Below are 22,468 nucleotides of genomic sequence, written 5' to 3'. Positions count from 1 at the left end.
GATTAGGTATTTGTTTGATACCAATATTGTTGCGTTAACTGATTAAGGGTGGTAGTTATGACCCATCAAAGTATAAGTGCTGAAAAGTACTGAAACCAGTGCCAGCCTCCTTATGCAGTTGGTGACATAGACCCTTATCACTCGGCGGCCATGTTGAGTCTCTGGGGAATAAAAAGCTTTATTTTTGTATGGTAAGCCTCGGCCAAACGTGAAATCAGTGCAAGGCTTGTCGTGCAAAAACAAAGCTTTTTATAGTTGAGACTCAACATGGCCACCAAGTGATAAAGGTCTTTTTTCAGCATTGAGGCACCTTTGAAGAAAGCAGGGGTTGGCAAACATTCACTTAGGGTGGGAGGGAGGAGGGGAGGGCGGTGGCTTAAAAAGTGGTACTTATTGGAAGAAGAGTCCTGAATCATCGTTACTGTATGCCCAGTTTATTCTTTAGGTGTTTTGTGTTCCAGGGTGTTTGGTTGTTCCTTGTTGCAGCAAATACTCACCAGGAATAGCATGCTGGCAATATGTAGTTACCATGGGGTAGACAGAAAGAATGGTTATTTCTAGACACAGAAATTATTATACTCAGGAAATGGAAGTTATAATGAAGTTGTAATTCTCACTAGCAATTTTTCCAAATTTCACTGATGAGTTTTCTGGAATGTTTCAACAAGCTGTAGGTTTTCATTATTTTTTCCACCCACTACAGTCTAAAGGTTTGTAATTTACATGTACATGTCATTATTCAAGGATAGTATGACATCCTACAGGCTACTAGTCCAGAACAGTGCATTCAAGCTAAGAAATACAATGCAAAAAGGCAGGAATGGAGACTTAACACTTAGTTTTAATTGAACAGAATGGAACAACTTTTTATACAAATGTGATGATTTTTGTCATATGACGTCATTTTAAAGAATAGTGTTGCATCTACACTGTATCCAACAATCAATCAATCCTTTAGGTTTACAAACAATCACGCTTAGCCTGCTATGGGAGAACTCGCAGTGGCACATCGAAAACTTTGTATAATTTCAAAAGGTGCCAAAAGATTCAACGTCATTCATTCTCTCTTACACATACATTACTGCCAGCCACTCTGGTCCCCCAGGGGGAGTACTCAGGTATTTCAGTGACAGGGAGGTGCAAATGTTTCAAACCCAAAAAGCCCCATTACACTTAAAAAAGTCCAATTATTCTAAGCATGAAAACCATATAAAAATACAAACGACCAAGGGAATGCGAGATATTTAAGTCCACCTCCAAAAAAAGTCCTTGCCAAAATTTTTCTATGTATAAAAAAACAGTCCACAGCAAATTTCTAACCCAAAAAAGTTCCAAGCAACAAATTTCAAACCCCCCAAGAGTCTCCTGACCTCTCAGTCACTAATATACTTGAGATCCCCACCCCTCCCCACCCCCCCCTCCTGGGTCTGGCCCTATCTTAGATCTTCGTACAGTTGCTGTTTCAACCATTACCTTTAAAAGCCGGAACAAGCCTACTGCTCTCAATTTTGGACATGAGGGTCTCTGCTTGCCTCAATTCAGTTTAAACATACTTTGAATTCCCTCTTGTACAATTGTTAGTAAAATTAAGTGTCATCAATTAAATAAAATGGAGCATTTATCTATAATAAAATCTCCACTTGTATTTATTTACAACATGGAGGCAATTTAAGCCCTTTTCAGTGTCTGATATTTACAATAATAATAATTATTATTCCAGTCTATCAATCACAACAATTAGGTTTCTGTTGTCATCTGATGCTCTTTGTTCGTCTGTGGATGAAAAAAGCTTTTTAGAAACATGTAAAAGTGTCCAAAACAGAATGTGTTTTACAATTTAAAATATAAAATGCTTGACAAATAAAACTGTATACTTGGTAACTAAGTGAAGGATTTGGGGGAGGGGCGGGGGGAGATGGGGGCACATCATCATCATAATCTATATTTACTGGTATACAGAAAGACGTATCATTACATAAAACAATGTTCTTAGGAGCGATGTTAAAAAAAATACACTTAACACTAAAATTTGGATCTATGAAAAATAAACCCTTGAAATCAAGTAACTATTAATAGTATATTGAGGGATAAGGCCCAGTTCAGACGCCGAACTTTTCATGAGCCGAACTTAATTCAAATTAAGGTCGGCCCAAATCACGAAAATCCTGCCTTTCGATTCAGATGCCGAACTTAATTAGCCGAACATAATTTACTTGAAGCAAAACCAATTGAAATGTTAGCATATTTTTTTTTTACTTTTTTTTATTTGAAATACGTTATCATAATTTATGCATTAGGTTCGGCTCATGAAAAGTTCGACGTCTGAATCAAAGCTGTTCCAAAGCCGAAATTCCCGGCTGAGCCAGGCGGGAGGAACAGCTGAGCCATTCCAAATTGAAACAGCCATTCTCAACTGATTCAGACGCCGAACTTTTCATGTACTTAATTCCAGGTATGAGGTTCGGCTCATGAAAAGTTCGGCGTCTGAACCGGGTCTAACATTGGAGGCTGCAAAATTGTCCAGATGATGAACAGGCTTTGATGAGGGCAACTGTAAAGTTTTGAGGCAATTGTTCTTTCAACCCAGTACATCATCATCATTCATCCAAGCAGGTTAGAAAGGGATTTTCTTACTCTATGACCTTCCAATTTATTTTCTTATGACAACACGACAAAATTCTTGAATCTGATTAGCTATTTGTAGTACAGTAAACTTGTCATGCCACAGTAATGAGACAGTTGCTTGGCATAGACTCTCTTTATGTATTTTATACACTTGGACTGTTGAGAAGCTATTGATCTGTGCATTCACGTAAATAATAAAGATATTAATACGAAGAAAAGGAATCAAGAAAGATGCAGGAAAATATGAAAGGTAGCCAGGATTTGTTTTAATTCTCTGACAAACATTGTTTAATAAACAAGTTTGCAACAAACCAAACTGCGGTCTTCAGGTAAAATTATTTTACCTGTTGAAAGCTTGCCTTATTTTTAGTCAGAGAACATTCTTAATTTGTTATAAAGTTGTAGCACATTAGATTCTTCCCTAATAGGTATCTTTCAAAGTGGTGTTGGTTAATCACATCAAATTTAAAGCCAGGGTACTCTCTGAGTAACTTAAACCCTCTTGCAGAAATAATTCACGGCAATTAAGTTCACATAATCTTAATTTAACGTTGTATAGGGGAACACAACAGTCTATATGGCCTCTTTGCAGTGACCAGCTTAAACCATGCCACAGAACAATCATGTAGCAAAAAGCCTTAATTTATAATACAAAGGCTGGTGAACAAAACTTTCACATGAAAAAGCAGTATGATTTTATGGATATAGAGACTGATCAATCTAAAATCTTATATCAGTGGATACCTACCTGAAATAAGCGACTATCTTGTTTGGAATTCTGAATACAAACTTCATGGCTTCTTGTCTTCTTCTAATAGTTTGTCTGTTTGACGTCACTCGTCTGTTAAACTCTGCAAATCTTCTATAAAGCCTTGGGAATCCATAATACTTTGAGAAGAATAAGATAAGAAACTTATATTTCAATAGAGTAACTCCTTCAGTTTTTGTACAAGATAAAAACTGCTATCCATAGAGGCCCTATATAATAAACTAAATTGAGGGGAAATAATAATGATAATTAAGTACAAATAATAAATAGCTATAAAATGTCATATAAAGTAAAAAACTAAAAATCTAAATCTGATTAAAAATTACACAGCCATGAGAAAAAAAGGCTTTTTTCGTACATTCTAATTTTACAGACGGGAGTCTAACTTTATCACTGCTCCTTGTCCTTCTGGGCAATACATCCCTGTGGTGAATAAGTTGCATAACCTTAAAGAGAGCAAGTGACGTTTTCATTGGCATTGCCGTCCTGGGGCCCATTTCTCAAAAGTCCCGGTAACTTACCATGCCCGATAAGTGTCTTTGGTGTTAAATGTTTCTCAACAGAAGTCAATTTTTGTTAGCTTTGAATGCTAAATTTTAAAACCTTTTAATTCTATGAAAACATTGGCCAAGTGCCATGCCTGTAGTCACTGTGTAATGGGCAAAAAAACATTTAAAAATATACTTATTCTTGGTTTTCACGTGACGTCACCAAATTCTAGAATTCAAAACTAGGAGGTCTACAAAATTTTTACCTTCATTCAAGGAAAGATTACCTAAAAATATGTCTGTTCACAATTTTTTAGCTGGATGTCGTGCTTCCTTTTGAAAATAGAACAGTTTCAATTTCCGAGTTTCCATCGTGCGTGACATAAGGAGGACGGCCGTGACAGAGCTTTTCCGTATCTTAAAAATGACTCTTCGGGTGATTTTCAGCATTCTAAACAATTTAAGTTTGAGGAGAAATATTAATCTAAACATTCGAAAATTGACAAGGGCAAACAAACCTCTTTTCTGGCAAAAGTGAACTCCAGATGTTTTTCCCTATTTCCGGCCGCCATGTTTGTGTCCCTCAGAGGGACACAAACATGGCGTCTCCATACTAAGCTCTATAAATTTATGTGGAACATTTTGTCAAATAACTCGAGTATGGCATGCCGCACAGACCTGACACTTGGACAGATGCCTTATTTACTTATCCTCTATACCATGTCAATTTCTTGACTTCATTCATGGAATGGTTTGGATTTTTTTTTTCAATGGCGTGACAGTGAAAACCGAGAATTGGGCTCAGTAAGTTCCCGGGACTTTCAAGAAATGGCCCCAAGTTGTACAGTCTCCAATGGCCTCTTCAGCCCTCTTTGGAGACTTCAGAAAGCCTAATTCTTCACAACTAGTGGCCCAGAAAATTCCAGCATCTTCTACACAACATCAGAATTAGTGATAAATTGGTGGTGAAAATTAATATTTTAAGGTAGAGTCAGCAGACTTATTATAAGTTCCTTTGATAACAGATTTGTAGTGTAGCACTTTCAGGTGTCTAGTAAAGAATGATTGCAAAATAATATAACCATGTTTGCAAAAGGAATTCAATCATCAAATCTCTTTGACAGCCTTCTTTGGTGAAATTTGTGCATCATGTTTGATGTACTTCTGCAAATTGTGTGCATCAATATAATTTGATTTGGTTGTCACAGTCCAGATTAAACCCTGTATTAGTGGCTAGATTGCTTTACAGCTTGCAGGACAATCCTCAAGGGTAACTCAGCAAGTATATGCTTGTAAAAGGGACCTGCATTCTGTAGTTTCGTATAACATACCCTTATCACCTCCTACAATATAGCTTCTGTAAGGATGTATGGCAAATTTTGATGCATATTACGTCACTTCGAAAACTTAATGTTTTGTTCCATTTTAATAGAACCGAGCAAAGACGAAACCCAGCTACTTGTACGCTTAATCTGAATATTTATTCAACCAAAAACAGAATAAGCAGTCACTGCAAGTTAAGATCTCAGCTGATCAAGACTTATTCGACGACGTAATTTACACAGCAATTTAACAACGTGCGATGTCCTTTGCAGTACACCTTCGTTTAAAATAATTTGACACAGCAGATAATTCTGGCCCTGTTTAAAATAACAATATAGCACACTCACCCTTCCTACAGCATATACAGTGAATTTCTTCCCAAGGGATATTGCTATAAGGCCTAAAATTTTCTCCATGAGTCAGAAGTTTTACTAAGGCAACAACTTTCCACATGTCTTGATGTGAATTTGTAGCCGCGCCTTCGAGTAATTTTGAAGGGACTGTGAGTGAAGTTAAATTGACCAATGCGCATCGAGGACTAAAATAGCAACAGAGAAGTCGAACAACTTCACTGAATACTTCGTTTAATTTACTTCCTATTATTCGTACAATCGTCGATGCTAAGAAAACATTCAAGACTTAATACATTCAAAAACACCAGAAACTAATGCGGACTTTCACAATTTCACTTTCACTGGTAATTATCAGAAAATCGATTTTTAATAATTTTGAAAGCTAAAACGTTTGAAAACTTTACGATGTTATGAATCACCTTAAGCTAGTTTTTACTAAACACTTGCACCAATCGATAAAAATGGGTCTGAATAAAACTTCTTGGCTCCGAAAGCTTGTAGCTCCTCGGGATTTTTGAGAAACCGTTCTGTTCTCCAGAGGAAATCAGAAACTTGCTCCTGATTATCTCAGTCTTCCAATCCAGGTGTATACATAGGTACCAGGGAATCTTTAGGAAACTAATAAATGCGGGGTAACTACGACTGCGAGCAGTCGTCTGCTTTCTCCTCAGATCCTCTCGGATCCTGCGACCTTAGATAGATAATTAAATAGTTTATTAATAAAATACTTGGCAACCCGAAAGCTGAATTGCGCATTTACATAGATACAAAACTAAATATGCGAGTATCAGAATAGATAAGAGTGTAAAATACGAAATGTATAATTAATTAAAATGTACAATTGATCGAAAAATACTAGAAATCTACAAATATGCATTATCGATACAGGATCTTGTAATGTTTGTCTTATGTTTGGGAATAACAAGGCGCCTGCTGTGCTTCAGTGCATAACGGGAGGGCCAACAGAACGGTTGTAAACTATGCAGACGGTGTTCAGGGCCCCTTGCTGTAGAATCGAAAGTTTCATTACTTATCGCAGTGATAAAGTGTGTTATTGGTACAATGTTGAGAGGTTCAATGGCATCCTTATATGATAGTCCCAGGCAAATAATGGACAAGGCCCGCTTCTCTTCACGTTCCAGTCCTTTTATTACATACTTTGGCAATGCGTAGAAAAAGACAGGTGACGCGTACGTTAAAACTGACCGTATACAACCTTAGCGGAGACCGCCTGCATAAACGGACTAACATCTCACCAGAGCGAAAATTTTAATAAATCCTAGTTACTACATGCTAGAAATTGTGGGTTTTAGTCTAGCTGCGTGGATAATTTCTATCTTAAGTAAGACTGAATTTTTATGCACGAGAAACCTCCCGGGTTGAGTTTTATCCCGAGAAGAGTTCCAGGCGAGAGTTTTATCTCAGTGTCTTGTCATTTGCTTTGTCTACCTAATTCCGGGGTAAAATGTTCTTCGAGGGATAATTCTATCACTGTCTCCAGTACAAGTAGGTAAATTTACTTGATTACAACCAGCACGGTCTTGCCACGTATTTTGAGGGCATAGTTGCAGTTTTGGCTGGTATTCAAATCCGCTCAGTGGTCTGGCTGAGAAGTTTTGCTATCAAAGAACCGAATCCGTACGAGATTTAGCTAAAACACTCAGTACACAGAAGTACCCAACGACCCTTTAAGTGAAAATTAATCGTATGTTGCACTAAACACTAGCTGAGTAAGTGATGCCTGTCAACTAGCCAGCAAGCAAGTTGTTTATATGTCTTTGTGTCATCGGCAAACATGGCAACATGGCTCGTCAGGACCGAATCGGGCAAGCTATTTACATAGATAAGGAATAACATCGGGCCTAAAATGGAGTCCCGAAGGTATTCCAGGGCTGACAGGCAAAGTATCAGAGGTTTCACCGAGCACTGTTACATGTTGGTAGCGACAGGTAAGAGCTAAACCACTGCAAGACGCTGCCTCCAAATCCGAACTCGTGAAAATTTTGCAGCAGGCAGCCGTGGTTCACCTTAACGAAGGCCTTACATATATCCATATAGATCATGTCCACTTGTTTTCCTTCGTCTAGTGGAGAGCCCACGTGGTCCAAAACTTCCAAAAGGTTGAAGGTGCACGATTTCCCCCTTATGAATCCATGTTTCCAATCTCTTACCACTTCGTACAGTCTATCTTTGAAGTGTTAAATACACATCGCTCCAAGACTTTGGATACCAGTGATGGTAAGGAGATGGGCCTGTAATTCTCTGTGCAATCGGGTGGCTTTAGTGACATCAAGGGCTTCGAGCACGAATTGGACTTCGCTAACCGTGAGGGCTAATTCCAACATATCAGGAGAAGCTGGTGCATTTGCAGAGCTGCCAGATGAAGGGGGGGGGGGGGGGGGTGTCATGGGCGAAAACTGATACGAAGTTGGAGCTTTTCCTCGATGATTTCCAGCTGAAGATCTTAACCGCGTACGATTACCTGGGTCAGTGGACGCACTGGCTGATACTGGTGTCGAGACTCGATCAGGAATTGTATGCGATTTGAAATTCAGCTTCAACATCGACAAAAAACGCTTTAGGTTTGTGTTGGGGTCGGACGCGACGGAACCAAAACAATTAATCACGGCTGTTCCACAGCATGCAATTAACTGTTTTGCTCTTTTGTTTCTGGCTCGAGGGAGATAATTTCAGCTTTTGTCTCATGGATTCCTTTTTCTTGATCAAATTAAGTATGACACCAGACATCCAAGGTATGGGATTCCGTCTCTTAAGCCTCTTGGTCTGTATATACACTCTGTAGTCAGAGACTGCTACAAGAAACGTGTGTTGCCAGTCAGTATATATATCGACATTGGCTGTGATCGAAGAGAGTTAATTGCTGACAGAGCCGTACGCAGACCCTCAAAGTCGCCTTTTGCATAATCGTAGTCAAATCTCAGGGTTCTTGGTGGGGCTTTTATAAAAGCGTTAAACTGGAAAATAATGATGCTATGGTCTGTAAAACCCCCGCATCTTTTGGAGATAATATTATCGGTTACATTGACACTGTACGGCACGCTCGTGATTACAAGGCCAAGTACGTTGTTTCCACGAGTGGGTTTTGTATTGAGTTGTGAATGTCAAGAGGTAGTCGTGAAGGGTTTCAATAAAGGCTATGGTGGCCCATAGCAAAAAAAAAATTCTTTGACCAGCTAGCGTAGTACTTTCGGCAAAAATGATCTAAAACTGTTGCAGCTCGGTTTCCAATTCAGGTTTAAATTCCTTGACAGATTTGAAGGAGGCTGTTTTGATTGCGATAAGAACTCCACCACCACCTCGATCAGACCGATCTCTCCTAAATGTTGTTAAGCCAGAATGCAATATTTATTTCAGAGTTGCTGATATTTTGGTTCAACCATGTCTCATTGACGCATATAATGTCAGATTTTTCGGCGTACACCAGGTCCTGGAAGCGAAGGAGCTTACACATGGATTGCCAGTTTGTTGTGCTGTCTTTGTGATAGCTTTTTAAGCTTCTGGCATTCATCACGAGGCAATTGATCTTACCAGCAGTCAAAGCAGAAACCGGTCCAGGGTTAGGATTGATGTCACCAGACATCAAAAGGCGAAAGGTAGCATCTGAGTTGTTGTAGTAACAAACGTGGCACATTTTCATTACATATGGCACAGTATACTAAGTGTTGACTTAATAGCCAAAAACAGAAAAATAGCAACGGCTTTCACAGAGCTCTTCAAGTGACGACCTGATTCCTTTAACAATGTCAACAATCCATCGAAGGAGCAATCGATTTCGGGAAAAAGGAAATAAAAATTGTAAGAATGAAATAAGGTAAAAGGAGTCCAAGACTAGCGGTACCTCCAAGACCGTTTGACCACGAGTTATCCTCCTGTCATTATATCGTTTTAGCCCGTGCGTATGCTCAAACCTCAAAACGTATCACATGGATTACATTGTCATATATATACATGGCTGAGTCTCAGTTTAAGTCAGTAAGGTGGAACTGAGGTGCCTACGAAAGGGATCCGTCTCATATGGTCTAGGGGCCAACTTTTCTCTCCCTCACTGTCTTGTCGGGGAAAAGGGACACTGTATCGGAAAGCAGCGCGGAACCATCTCTAGCTGGCATAAGCGAAAAGGGGGCCGAAATCTCGTGGTGCATCGTTATGGTACAACGCTCCGGCAAAGTGTCCAGAGGTACCGCTGTCGGCTGTATTTTTCTCTCTTTTTCTGCCATTTTGATATTAAGGCTGGCAAGTCGCGAAGACATCGTAGTGGAAAGAAACGTTTCATTCATTAGTTCCTTGTCATGTCCGTGTCAAATTGTCGATGGGTGTTGTGTACTATTCATAGCCTTTAAGCCAATTCTGCACATGAAACACGTTCCCGAGTTGTTATGATACGGAATGGCTCTGTAGTTACCACGTTTATATTGACAGCTGACATACATAGCATGAGATAGAGATAGAAAGAACAACACAAGATGAAAAACAGTGGAGCCGCCGTTATTTCCTGGTGCGCTACTTGCCTGCAAATTTCATTGATAAAGACGGTGTTAGAGCAAAAGTCAAATACGATTTTTTACGAGCCTGACAGGGTTCCTGACAGGCAGGAAAAACAAAAAACGAAACATTTTTTACCCAGCTAGAACCAGTGTTTTAAAAAAAATATCAGCAAACTAGATATTTAGAAACGTTCCAGCCAGTTAACCGTCCAATGTATTCAGTTCCCAGTCAGCTCTATTTGCAGAGCGGGTTTTTAGTCGAGCGGCCCCATAAGGTACTCCTGAGTACATACTGACCTGCACTTGTTACTAAAGGTGAAGCTCTCAGACTTCTCTGTCAGGTCATGAGGATGAATAGCTAAGCATACGGATCCTCGGATATTGTAAATTTTAAAGTTTTCTTATAGATTCATTCACTTTTTAGTCCCAGATTGTTGACTTTGTGATAATCCGTTTTTACAGTAGATGCGACATTCTTGCAATTACAGTGCGACGCGCCTTACCGCGGGCACCCATCAAACTTTTTTTTACAAGTTAGCCAATCAGGATACGCGAGTTTGGTTAACGGTCACGCCGCCTTGCAAAGTCTAACAGGCAAGTGACGCAACAACGAATTATTGAAAACATGTCGTTTTGTATTTTATAGCTAACTGTAAAAAAAAAGTTTGCTGGGTGGCCACGGTAAGGCGCGTCGCTAATGTGAAAATGGAACGGTTATAACTGCGTGGTGATAATTCGCCTGGTCTGATTTTAAACCAGTCTGTTTCTCAGAAGGATTTTAAAGACGCATTATCTTCCCGTAATAGAAGTTTGTTTGCAGCTCTGTCCAGTTTTCATATTCAGCTAAATAACTCCCAGAAAAGTTTCCTGCCTAGCTAGAACACTTTTTATATCTAACGCGGTAATCGACGCTTCCACATTCGACGCGGATTATCCGTCTATAAGGGGACAAAAAATAGATAGCTTAAGCAAATTCATGTGTATACGCAGGAACAGGTCTTATAATCCCGTTTTCACACTCAGACGGCCGCTCGTTAGACCCATCGAAATGGATTATCAAGGCTTGACCAGTTCAACTGTCAGGAACGTTCTTGATACACCATCCTCAGAGCTATATAGCCTCACCAAAAATTTCGAGGAGCACTATACCTTCCCGGCGTATGCGGCTCGATTCTCCAAACCCTGACCATATTTTAGACAAAAATGTATAAACTCCACCACCCCTTTTCAAACCTTTGTTTCCAGAGCTTTTATAGTGTAGGATATCTGTTCTTAGTCTGTGGTACAACAACAGTGTAGGCAACTCATCAATTTGCCAGCAAAATTTTCTTGCTAAAAGAGGCAAAAAATTTAAATAGTCCTAGAAATATGGCTCTGATGAGAGTAGGTTCTGAAAAAGGTTTCAAGCCATCTTGCCATACTGCTTTCACCCATTAAATATTTGTTCTTTCCCAATATTTTTCTTTATTCTATGTATCAGTGTAAAACACTCTGGTGGCAAAGAATAATAAATATTTCTTTGATTTATTTAAACAAATAGCCCAAATACAGGATTTGTCTTGTTTAGCAGGGCTGGTTTAAAGTGAAGTCTTGTACTTACATTAAATTAATGGTCATGTTAAAATGTCTTTCTTGTGTCTCAGAAGATGAGGGTAATCCTGTGACGGACTAGCATTCCATCCAGTAGCCCTGGTACAGTTATTTTGATAGAAAATGAATTGCACTAAAAATGACTGCTTGAGAGGCCATACCTCAACAGGGGCGTAAAAACCTCCAATTTACATCATGCTACTGAAACTGGAGTATCCATAGGTCGGCTGTGGCCAGTGTCAGCTGAGTGTGGTGTCCTGTGGTCAAAATGCTTCATTTCTTTAGAGCCTACAACACAATGATACTTTGGTTTTAAGATGCCTGACTGACTGATAGATGGGCAAAAAGCTCATCTCAATTTAATGCTGGTACAAGCAACAGAGAAGGTATGTCAGCAGAAATTGCCTCCAGCACAAGGCCTAACTGTTAGATGAGTGCATCTGAGGCCCTATGGGATTACTATAGGATATGGTAAAGAAATTACATAATGTTGGCCTAGACCTGCTCAGTGGTATGCAAAATTCAGTCTTGGACAGCAAATGGACAAACAACAAGGTTTGGATACTGAGGAGCCATATGACACAGCTCCATTTAAACTAATTTGCTGAATTGGACTGTCCTGTATAAATAAATAAATAAATAAATAAATAAATAAATAAATAAATAAATAAATAAATAAATAAATAAATAAATAAATAAATAAACAAATAAGTAAATAAATGTATTTACGGCATCTTGTCTAGAATAGAATTGCAAAATGTAGCTGTTCGTGGTCTGGTATGGGGAAAGAGTTTAAGGGTGTTCTAGAAGGACAGTCATAAAAAAATCCACAGGGTACCCATCTGCCCATCTTGGCCTCTATATCTCTCATATGCCACAGAAATTTAAGAATAGATTTCAAAAGGCACATCCTCCATAAAATGTTTAAAATATCAGATGACTTTCACTGAATTCTTTCAAAGTGTGGGTTGGAATGTGTGGACACCTCTCTGGCAAAGAATGTGCAGTTCCAGAAAATATCCAGGATACTCCCTCTATGGAAGGTTTTTTGTTTTGCACCCTCCCTCCCCCCCCCCCCCCCCAGGAAATTCCAGTTCAGCTTCATTCTTTGCTTCTAAAATTTTGACTTTTAAGACCCCCTCCCCCTAGGAATCTCTGATGACCATCCTTGGGGTGGGTATGGATTTTTTTCTGGAACTGCACAATTTAAGGAGGGCACTAAGTACTCTGCTGCAGATTGAAATATTTTTGGCCTGCAGTAAGGTTGATTGAAACATACAGCACAAAGGCCAGCACAAGCACAAGCATTAAAAAAGGCATTTTGTTTAGCAAGTGAGCAAGTTACTGGGGGGAGGGGGGGGAGGGGGTACTCCTTAGAATTTTTGGTGGAGGTCTCCATTAACCCTGACTCTATTTCAGATCCAAAATTATGTGCAATTTTCCATTACCCCTTCTCAGACCCTCCCTCTAAAATTGATACTTATTTTCAGACATGGTCCCTTAAGAATCCATACCTGTTTCTCTAAAATCTATACCTATATTCAGACTTCCAGAACAAATGGTTAAAATCTATTCCTGTTTTTGGACCAAAATGACTAAAAAACATACCTTTTGGCACCGCACAAACCTATATAGACCAAACTGATTGCAGGGCTGACACTACTTCAAAGCTTATATGGGGGAGTACCCTCCCCCCTCCCTGCACAAGGTATTGATACAGAGCCTTTTTAAACTTATGATCACATGTGATCATAATTTTGTAGCCACTGTTTACTGTGCTTGTACTGATGGTTTGACTTGTGTCGTCCCAGTTTGCACAGGTAATGTAACAACATAAGCATGGGTGTTTTACACAACAAAGGAAAGACTTCCTTTTCCTGTCTTTTGCTTCATGCTTCTATCACACCAGCTTCAACATTCAAGTTTCTTAATGTTTTTATGACAACCCACAAAGGGTATAATTTTAACATCTAAATAATATTAAAACAACAATAATGATAATGATGATCATCATCATCATAATAATAAATATAAATGAGATTTATAAGGTAATTGGAAAATGTCAGGACCAATCAAAAGACAAATAAAATCATTGTCGGTAACCTGCTTGTTAAATTTCACTATCACCCCTCCTCCCCTACAAGCTACAGCAGAATTGTGCAGTTTCAGAAAAAAATCCATACCCACATCAAGGAAGTTAATCGGAAATTCCTAGGGGGGGGGGGGGGGCCTTAAAAGCCAAAATTTTAGAAGCAAAGTACAAAGCTAAACTGCAATTTCCTGAGGGGAGGGGGGGGGGGGAAACAAAAAACGTCCGTGGCAGGAGTATTGGATATTTCCTGGAACTGTACATTGTTATAATTAATTTATTTAATAATAAATTATCATTATCAGCTATATTTGAGACACTAAATAAATTTCATTTATATTTATAGTACTTTACTCATAATATTATATAAATAAAATGATTGCCACCTATTAGAGTACAGGCTGACAGGACCAACCTGAACAGTTTGTTTTTTGGCATGCAGTCGAACCTGACATGTGTGACCACCTCTCGTTTGTGACCACCTCCAAATTGAGCGACCACCTGTCAAAAACTCCAAATTTTCCAAGTCAAAGCCCCATAGTTGGAACCTCTTGTAAACAAGCACCTTTCATAAGTGACCGCGACCAATTTTTGAGGTTACGGCATTATAATTTTTCATTGTTTTTTATTAACCTCTTGTAAGTCAGACCACCTGAAACATGGTCTGATCTCCATGTTTGCTGTATGTACTATGCGGCTACTCAGAGTTTACGAGGAACTTTTAGTGACAATCTAGCACTGCTGGTATTGTTTGCAATAAATATTCTTCAAATAAGTAGATGTGTCAGACATGTTCCCGGAAGAGACTCCCTGTGGTTTGACACTCGTAAGTGACAACCTCTTGTAAGCAACCACTAAATCCTGGCATTTTGAGTGGTCACTCATGTAGATCAAACTTTATATACTGTAAAAGCTCTATTCCCCACCCCCCACTCCCAAGAGGCATATTTATTTTCAGACCTCAAGCAGGAGGGAAGGGGTTATTTGAGTGGCAAACGTGAAACAGACAGTGACGAATATTCTCATTAAGTGAAAAGACAATACTTTTAAATAGAGACCCTCTGATGTTCCGCTTAAAAATGTATAACAGCAAACATAATTACATAACAAAATATTGTTCTCCGGCAAACCTCGAACTCGAACTTTGGTCTCTTGCATAATTAAAAGACTTGTTATGAAATATAAAAGTATTAAAAATTGAGCATTATTTAGTTGCAGAAAATTCATTCATTAGATTTTCTCCATCATTTATCCATAACAAACTCTACAATAAAATATACTTGCATGTTAAAATGTTATTATTGACTGGTTCTCAAGAAATATCTTTGAAAGTTAAAAAATAAATAAATGAATAAATAAATAAATGAGTAAATTAATACATAAATAAATAAATAAATTAAAGAAAACACTCAGTTTCAGTTTTTTGCTTAACTGTTATACAGTCAGACCTCTATTAAGCGGCCACCCTGGGGACTTTGAAAACTGGCCGCTTAATAGAGGTTGGCTGTTGAATAGAGGTATTGAATACAGCACTTTACTGACAAAATAATAATTCGGGACTTTGGAAAGTGGCCACTTAATGGAGGGTGGCCACTTAAAAGGTGGCCGCTTAATAGAGGTCCGACTGTATACACTGTTATCAACTGAGTTCTCATGATGAAGGTAAAAAACATGCAATGAGGTTGGATTTCTTCTGGCTTGACTTTCTCTTCAATCTTACAGAAAATTTCCCAAACGTAATTAACTACAGACAGTGATTTTACAGAGAAAAGTATCACTTTTTCAGCTATACATGAAATGAAAAAAATGAGGGAGGCTGTTTGTTTTTCTCGGTCCTTGTGCATCAGTGGTGCTGATATGCGGCAATGATCAGCTTTCATGGCAGAGCATGTGATAAAAACTGTGTTCAGCCACCTTAATATGTTTCCTTACTACGTTCCAAAACCAAGAGCTTAATTTAGAAAGGGGGCTTAATAGGGAGTGAGAGGGGAGTGGGGGGGGGGGGGGGAGGGGGGAGTATAAGCAGAGCTTTTACACAAAACATTTCAACTTCTATGAACTGCAGAATCCTGATTCTGTCATGCATTTCCAAGGGTCAAAAATGCTGCCTTGAAGGAAGAAGACCATGATATACACAATTATTCCTTGAGGGACTGACAGCAAGCTAGTTGTTCCACTGCCCAGCACCAGCTTTCTTAAAAGGAGTTACCGCTATAGGGGTATACAGTGCTGTGGAACAGTCTACGAGTTGACCTGCAGAAAGCACAAATACTCTACTTGACAATTTTGAGTGTTAGCCCTTCATCAGAGGTTGAGGTTCAATGGTTGCCATGAAGACTATTAGACCCCAAAAACTAAGATCAACTTTAAATATTTTTTATGATTTGTCATGGTGTGGTCTTAGTTATAAAAAAGACAGGGCAACTAGCTTTCATAACTATAAAACTAAGACCCCATCTTATTTGATGTCAATTATCAAAGTTTTTTTTTTATTTTTACTATATATTTTACATGTTTGTGAGAATCCTTATCGACTAATTATAAAAACTTACCCAATGTCAATTGAAATATCAAAACACAATAAACAGTTTTCTCTATTTCCTAACCCAACTTCAATAACTGACAACAAATAAGATGGGGTCTTAGTTTTTATAATTTTGATAGCTAATTATCCTACATGAAAAGAAAATTGTGAAAGTACGAAAACTAATACCCTATCAGAAAAGTGGCAAATCAAAAAAATTAAAAAAAAAAGAAAAACTTAGTTTCCAGGGTCTCAGGTCTTAGTTTTCAAGGTGACTTAGCTTTCGTGACAACGCAAGGTTCAACTGAGGTTGCGTGACACAATCAAACTTCTGGGGTTCATGGTATATATTTAAAAGATTTCTCGGAATCTAAATATTCTTGAAGCTCGTCGCTTCTCACGATCTTTTAACACTAATCATAGCTTAACAATAGAGTCGATAACCTTGCAGCAACCTTAACACTGTATATTGTCTCCGTCAAAAAAAATGATCTAGCTGTTTGATCCTAAGCTTGCCCTCAAATTTTCCCCGAGAGACTAGTGTATTCCCAGACTAAACGTGAAGATTAAAATAACGCCATGTGAGAAAGGACAAGAGTCTACACGTAGAATCTAGAGGATTATGACGGTTCAATGACTAGTCAATAAGACAGTATATTAAACAACAAAAACCAATTTAAGTACCTGAAACTCCTGTTGCGTGACACTATCGAACTAGTTCCAGGAATCAGCAAGATTTCGCGGAAACCAATTGTACTTGATGTTCATCTTTTATCAGCCGCTTTTAAAGCTAATTATCACTTAACAAAGACATTTACCACCACGAGGCAGCATAATTCGGTATTCTCTTCTTTAAGAAAGCAAAGCGAACTCCCTTTGATTGAATATTTCGTGCTGTGCGACAGAGTAGCCCCAGTCTCCACGCGGATAAAAGAAATAACGCCTTGTGAAAAAGGTCATTTGCACCCACCATCGGCTATAAATTTAATTTCTGCTCTATCTTCATAATGAAAACAGTTGCCTAGTGAAGCTGGTGTTGATACACCTCGAGTATGAAAGGGAAAGCCCCCGTGGATGGAAATATTTTAATTTCATTTCAGTTTGTTTTGAGACGTCGCAAATTTAGGTTGATGCAACCAACGATAGCTTACAATATGCGAGTTTGTTTATTAGAAAGAACGGCTCTTCGATCACATTTAATTTTCCACAGTTCAATTCTGGAATCACAGCGTACTTTACAAAAGAAAAAACAACAATCATTTCAAAAGCAAACATTGGAGTACTTTCCAACCGTGTTTTGACGTGTTTTAAATGAAAATATTATCGCTCATTAAATTTCATTATTAAATAACAGAGCTCTGGGACAGGCCCAAACGATTTCACAACAGAGAATAACCAACAACACAATAGTAATATTGATCTAGTATTTTATTATTTAGCAAATTCTTGAAGATATTTACATGAAAATATTTAAGATTATTTTATATGCTCAAATGGCATAACGAAAGAACAACCAATTTAAGTTGAAGCAATTCAATGACAAACAAAGCAACGAGTAAAAACCACGAGAAAAGTTCAGAACTATATAAAGGCAACGCAGTTCGCGTTATGCTAATTAATTAATGTTTCAGTATCACCAGCTTTCGATAACTGGAACCGCAACACGACTGAAATCATTCAGAATTTTGGCTGCACCTAATTTGTGTTTTAGGGCTAACAGGCCTTCCTTCTTCAGAGTCCAAGCAGGCTGTTCCAGAGAGGTCTCCTATTCGTGTCGTAGCATTTCCTGAAAGCAAATAACATGTATAAGTTTCGATTACAGAAACGAAATACTGAATGTTAGATACCGAAATGTCTGATCCGCTTCAAACAAAAACAAAAACAAAAAAACAAAAAACGAGACGGTTCGACCCTTCCAAAGAATAGCCATGCCGTACGGATATTTATATCTAAAAAAAATATTAATTCATGTCTTCTAAACACTATGTCATTTACTTTTAATGTGGGGAATAAAATTTCACAGGTCATTGGTACCAGCACATGTTGACTAAAATAATTTACTCCTCGATTTGGGAGTCATATGATATCACGAAGTGAAACTGAAGAAGCGGTGCTATCATGGTACAACGTTTTGCGTCTGTGGATGTGACCATTCAAATGAAAGCTACTCTGTACCAGATGGCTCAAAGTCTTTGGATAAGATTCCAGTGTACCACCATTCACATAAAAAGTAATGAGCAGTATTTTACTGTAGTCTTTATTTTTTGAAAGTAGTCAGATAATTCAGTTTCCAGCTTAGACGCTATTGACCGAGAGACTTCGACTTAAACTGATTATTAAACCGTCCTTTACCTTAGTCATCTGTGGTATCATCATATCTGTACACGCTGCCCTCCTGTCTGATTCTTCTCACTTTGTCTTCCTGACTCTCTTCTGTGAAACAAGATATAAGATATTGGTATTACTTTGGTAAGGACAACAAGCAACATAATTTCAACGACTAGTCTTGTTATGGAGCGAAACACACCATTTTTCGACGGTGGTTCTGGAGGTTCATAGCCCGTTGGTGGCGTAAGAACGTAAGCGATCGATAAAACGTCCTGTTTGAGGCGATTCTCAAGATTTTTTCCTTCGTTATTGGGATCCATATTTTGAGTGATCTCAGACGTGCACAAGCAAATGTAAATTCCAGCGCAACGTGGGAGAGCAAGTAACTTGAATACTAATGATGCAAACAGCCTGGAGGGATAGCCCCCTTGAACCTTGGAATGACAAGTGCAGATGGGTGCAACCAATCAGCTTACTCCAAACAAGACGCCCTGTCGCGCATTGACAGCAGAAAGATGGATTAATAAACGAGATAGAAGTTAGCTATATTTAACCTGACATTTCCGTTACACCCACCAATCAGGTAACGACACAAAGTACCCTTATGCAGATTAAAACAACTGCACTCACGTACGCTATGAAAATGTCGCGGTTACGAAGATTCTCAACCAAAATTTAAGCTTTGAAGTTCAACTTTGCCGTTTGCAACTACTCTTGAAACTTTCTGGCAAGCCATTCTGGACATGAAAAATGCCCATATAAGGTAGTTTTTAACGTAGCGTGCTAGACAACAATGGATTTGCTTTGTAAGCGCATTCCACTTGAAAGAAAGATGACCTCGCCCGCACTATCAGTTCTTAAGCCAACACAGTATTTCCTTTGTTCGATTCGAAACTAATACCTCAGCACATTTTTCCATAAACATAACAATACAAAAGAATCCAAAGATGCTTCATAAGCAAACTGTTGAGTAAAAACAAAGAAAATTTTTATTTAATTAAAAAAATTCGAGGTCAGACAACACGCCACCGATTCAACCTAGAGCATTCTAGACAGACAACAAATCATTTTGCGGTGACAGGTGTACGTGAGGAGAATCTGTGGCTTGATAATTTCAGTGGAAATTTAACTTTTTAAAACCATTTCAAAGACCTTACTTTCCCACACTAACCTTTGTGTAGGCTTTCATACCCCATGGATCGAGAGGGGGGACACTTTGCCAAAACTGGAGAAAAATATATTTGCGTGCAGGCACACAATGTCGGTGTACTTTGATGGGGAATACAAATATCACATGAATTCATTTCAACGGGGTTCTCTTGCGAGTTGCCCACGCGGGGATGTTTCATGTTTCTCGCGTGGATGATCAAGCTTTGTCTTCTATATTCACGATGACTTGAAATGGAGAAACAAGAAGTACAAAGAACCTTAACGACGTGACTCTTCTTCCATTGGTTTAAAGGTACATTACTCCTCATTTAACAGAGAGATACTTAGGTACAGCTGTTAAATCTGTTGACCTTTTCACTACCACAGCCAAACCTGTAGACGAGCCATGTGCTTCTAGCTTTTGAGTTTGTGGATAAACTGTCTAAAGTGCAACCGTTTAAAATGAAAGATGTCTCGCAGTTCTTTCCTGTGGCGCTGTTTACTACGCTGTATAAGATGGCACTAACGTTTCAGTGAGTATATGGATAAAATTGCGGTGTGTGGCAATTCAAATGAAACCTCCTAGGCAGAGTTTCCACGAAGTGATGTTTATTCCTTAGTGTTAAAGCAATAATTGGAACCTTAAAGTTGCCAAGCAAGCTTAAGGAAAGAAATTTTATAACTGGAAATCGGACGAATATTTGGTTAAAAGGTATCACTGTAGACAAGAGAAAACCAGCCTCCTCCTTAAAGACTAGAGTAGATTTTGATTGTCATTTTAAATCTGCAGTTTATTTAGATTATCAAGACATTAACCCGTATCTTTCTTTCTCCTTAGTTTGGAAGATGTGTTGGTGATCACTTACAATTGTCCAAGGTAAGAGCACTACATCTTGCCTGGTCCACAGTTAACCGTACTGTCCTGTAGTCTTTCGAATAGGTTGTAATTTATAAGTCGTGCTGCCTGTGCAGTCCTCATTATTTTGTCTTAATAAACATGGCATCAAGAAATGACAAAAATCATTCACTTTAGCAGTAAAAGTCTCTAGAAAATCATGTACAACTCTGAAAGGAAAATACTATCGTGCACAGCTAACATTTAGCTAGGTTTACTCACAGCTTTACTGTCTGAGAACTACGTATTGATCAATTTTTGTCACGTCGAGTCGAGTACAATGGCACATGGTTTGAGATATGAAAAAATCATTCACCTTTCAGGCGCTACGCTCACGAAATTTCTTTTCTTCTGGAAAGCAAGAAACCAAATTCTGAAGGAGACTTCTCAGTGCTTACGAATGTTTGGCTTATCAACAGAGTTGATAACTAAAGAAAATTGGCCACCGTAAAGAGATTCGAGCGTTAGCCCTTCGTCAATCGTAGCACTTACATCAACTAAAGGCCTAATATTTTACCAGAATGGTTTAATTTCGTTTCAGCTTGCAACATGTGGCTTCTAAAAGCTATTATTGCTGAACACTACTCTTCAAATCTTTTTAGTTCTTGACAACATAAGTGACATTTTAGGTTCGGTTCACTGCAATCAAATGAAACTGTGGAAGTTTGTTTAGCTGTGTCTTGTAATAATTGTTTTCCTACCAAAATGTATGTGATGCAACCAATGAATAGGAGTGTAAAGCAATATATACTTCCTAACGTAAATAAATTTCTAACGCTTCGCTGCATTTTTTCTTGTGATATTAAACTGGCCTATTGTTATGTGTGGCTACATGCAAGAGCTCATATATCACAATCATACAAATTTTTGTGGAGATTATATTTTAATAACAACTTGCGTTGAAATAACACCAGCCAACGTATGCTGCAAATGTCACAGTTTAAACCACTAAGGAAGATCTCCACAAGCGACAGATTTATCAACCCAGCAATAAATCTGAAACACTAAAATTTAGTGGTGAGGAAAGTTCCTCCAGATGTAAAATTTACTTTGAAGGCTGATATGCTTTCAGCACAGAATTCCAATCTGTACTACTACAAAAAGTCAGTTAGAAGCAATAAAGATACATGATCTGTAATTTTGTGATGATAGTGTGACTGAAAGGAAGAGAAGAAGGATTAGACTTGGTGCGCACTACAAGATCACATATCTCAGCTTGAAATATATATATATTTTTTATTGTTTGCCACCAAATGTAATTTACAGAATCGTAAAGAAATAAGGGAAAATGGCGAGAAACCCTAAAGAAATTATCAGGCTTATGCAGCATGTGCTTCCTCGAGTAATGCTAAATTACAGAGATTACAATTTATCGTGTTACGTTCTCTTCAGTTACTACAACTAATACATTTACCACTGAACCCCTCTGAGGTCAGTCTTCGAGAACTCAAAGCGGGATTTCGTGTAAGAATTCCAAGAGAGCGCAAGTGTTTTAGTTTGTAGAAATAAAAAACGATAACGCCTACAATCATAAGGTAAGGGGGAATTCATTCAGGAAGTGACTTTAAGCATAACACGAGCTCTTTTAGGGTTGGGGCAGTCTGGTAATACTATTTTCTTTCTTCCCCCCTCCCTTTTTTTTGGAGCAGGGGCTGGTGTAAAAAGAGGACAATTGAACACGGTTCGAGTGCGCAAGCAGGGGAATGAGAGAGTACTGCGTGTACCTTAACCTACCGGACTTTCCCCTTTCTAGGCGCTATTATTGGTCATGTTTGAATACAGTTCGGTTGCGCAAACAGGGGAATGAGAGAGTATTACGTGTGCCTTAAC

General features: G+C 38.5%; 1 protein-coding gene and 2 long non-coding RNA genes across 3 annotated transcripts; 1 reads left to right on the top strand and 2 right to left on the bottom strand.

Annotated features, from left to right (window-relative positions):
* Positions 1-587: 587 nt before the first annotated feature.
* On the bottom strand, positions 588-5,767 carry LOC146451970 (uncharacterized). The gene is made up of 3 exons (XM_085098353.1): positions 5,553-5,767; positions 3,374-3,513; positions 588-1,773 (listed from the first exon to the last, which is right to left on the bottom strand). The coding sequence occupies exons 1-3, from the start codon at positions 5,619-5,621 to the stop codon at positions 1,752-1,754; spliced, it is 231 nt and encodes a 76-aa protein (XP_084954479.1). The 5' UTR covers positions 5,622-5,767; the 3' UTR covers positions 588-1,751.
* Positions 5,768-17,676: 11,909 nt separating this feature from the next.
* On the bottom strand, positions 17,677-19,163 carry LOC146451969 (uncharacterized). The gene is made up of 3 exons (XR_014859871.1): positions 18,794-19,163; positions 18,619-18,699; positions 17,677-18,052 (listed from the first exon to the last, which is right to left on the bottom strand). It is a non-coding gene; the product is annotated as an uncharacterized LOC146451969 (long non-coding RNA).
* Positions 19,164-19,363: 200 nt separating this feature from the next.
* Positions 19,364-22,423, top strand: LOC146451968 (uncharacterized). Its single transcript, XR_014859873.1, has 4 exons — positions 19,364-20,056; positions 20,131-20,276; positions 20,582-20,620; positions 22,288-22,423. It is a non-coding gene; the product is annotated as an uncharacterized LOC146451968 (long non-coding RNA).
* Positions 22,424-22,468: the final 45 nt, after the last annotated feature.

Source organism: Pavona decussata, unplaced genomic scaffold, assembly GCF_977016875.1.
Source record: "Pavona decussata unplaced genomic scaffold, jaPavDecu1.1 SCAFFOLD_381, whole genome shotgun sequence".
Taxonomy (NCBI): domain Eukaryota; kingdom Metazoa; phylum Cnidaria; class Anthozoa; order Scleractinia; family Agariciidae; genus Pavona; species Pavona decussata.
This window is presented reverse-complemented; position numbering and strand designations above follow the sequence as displayed.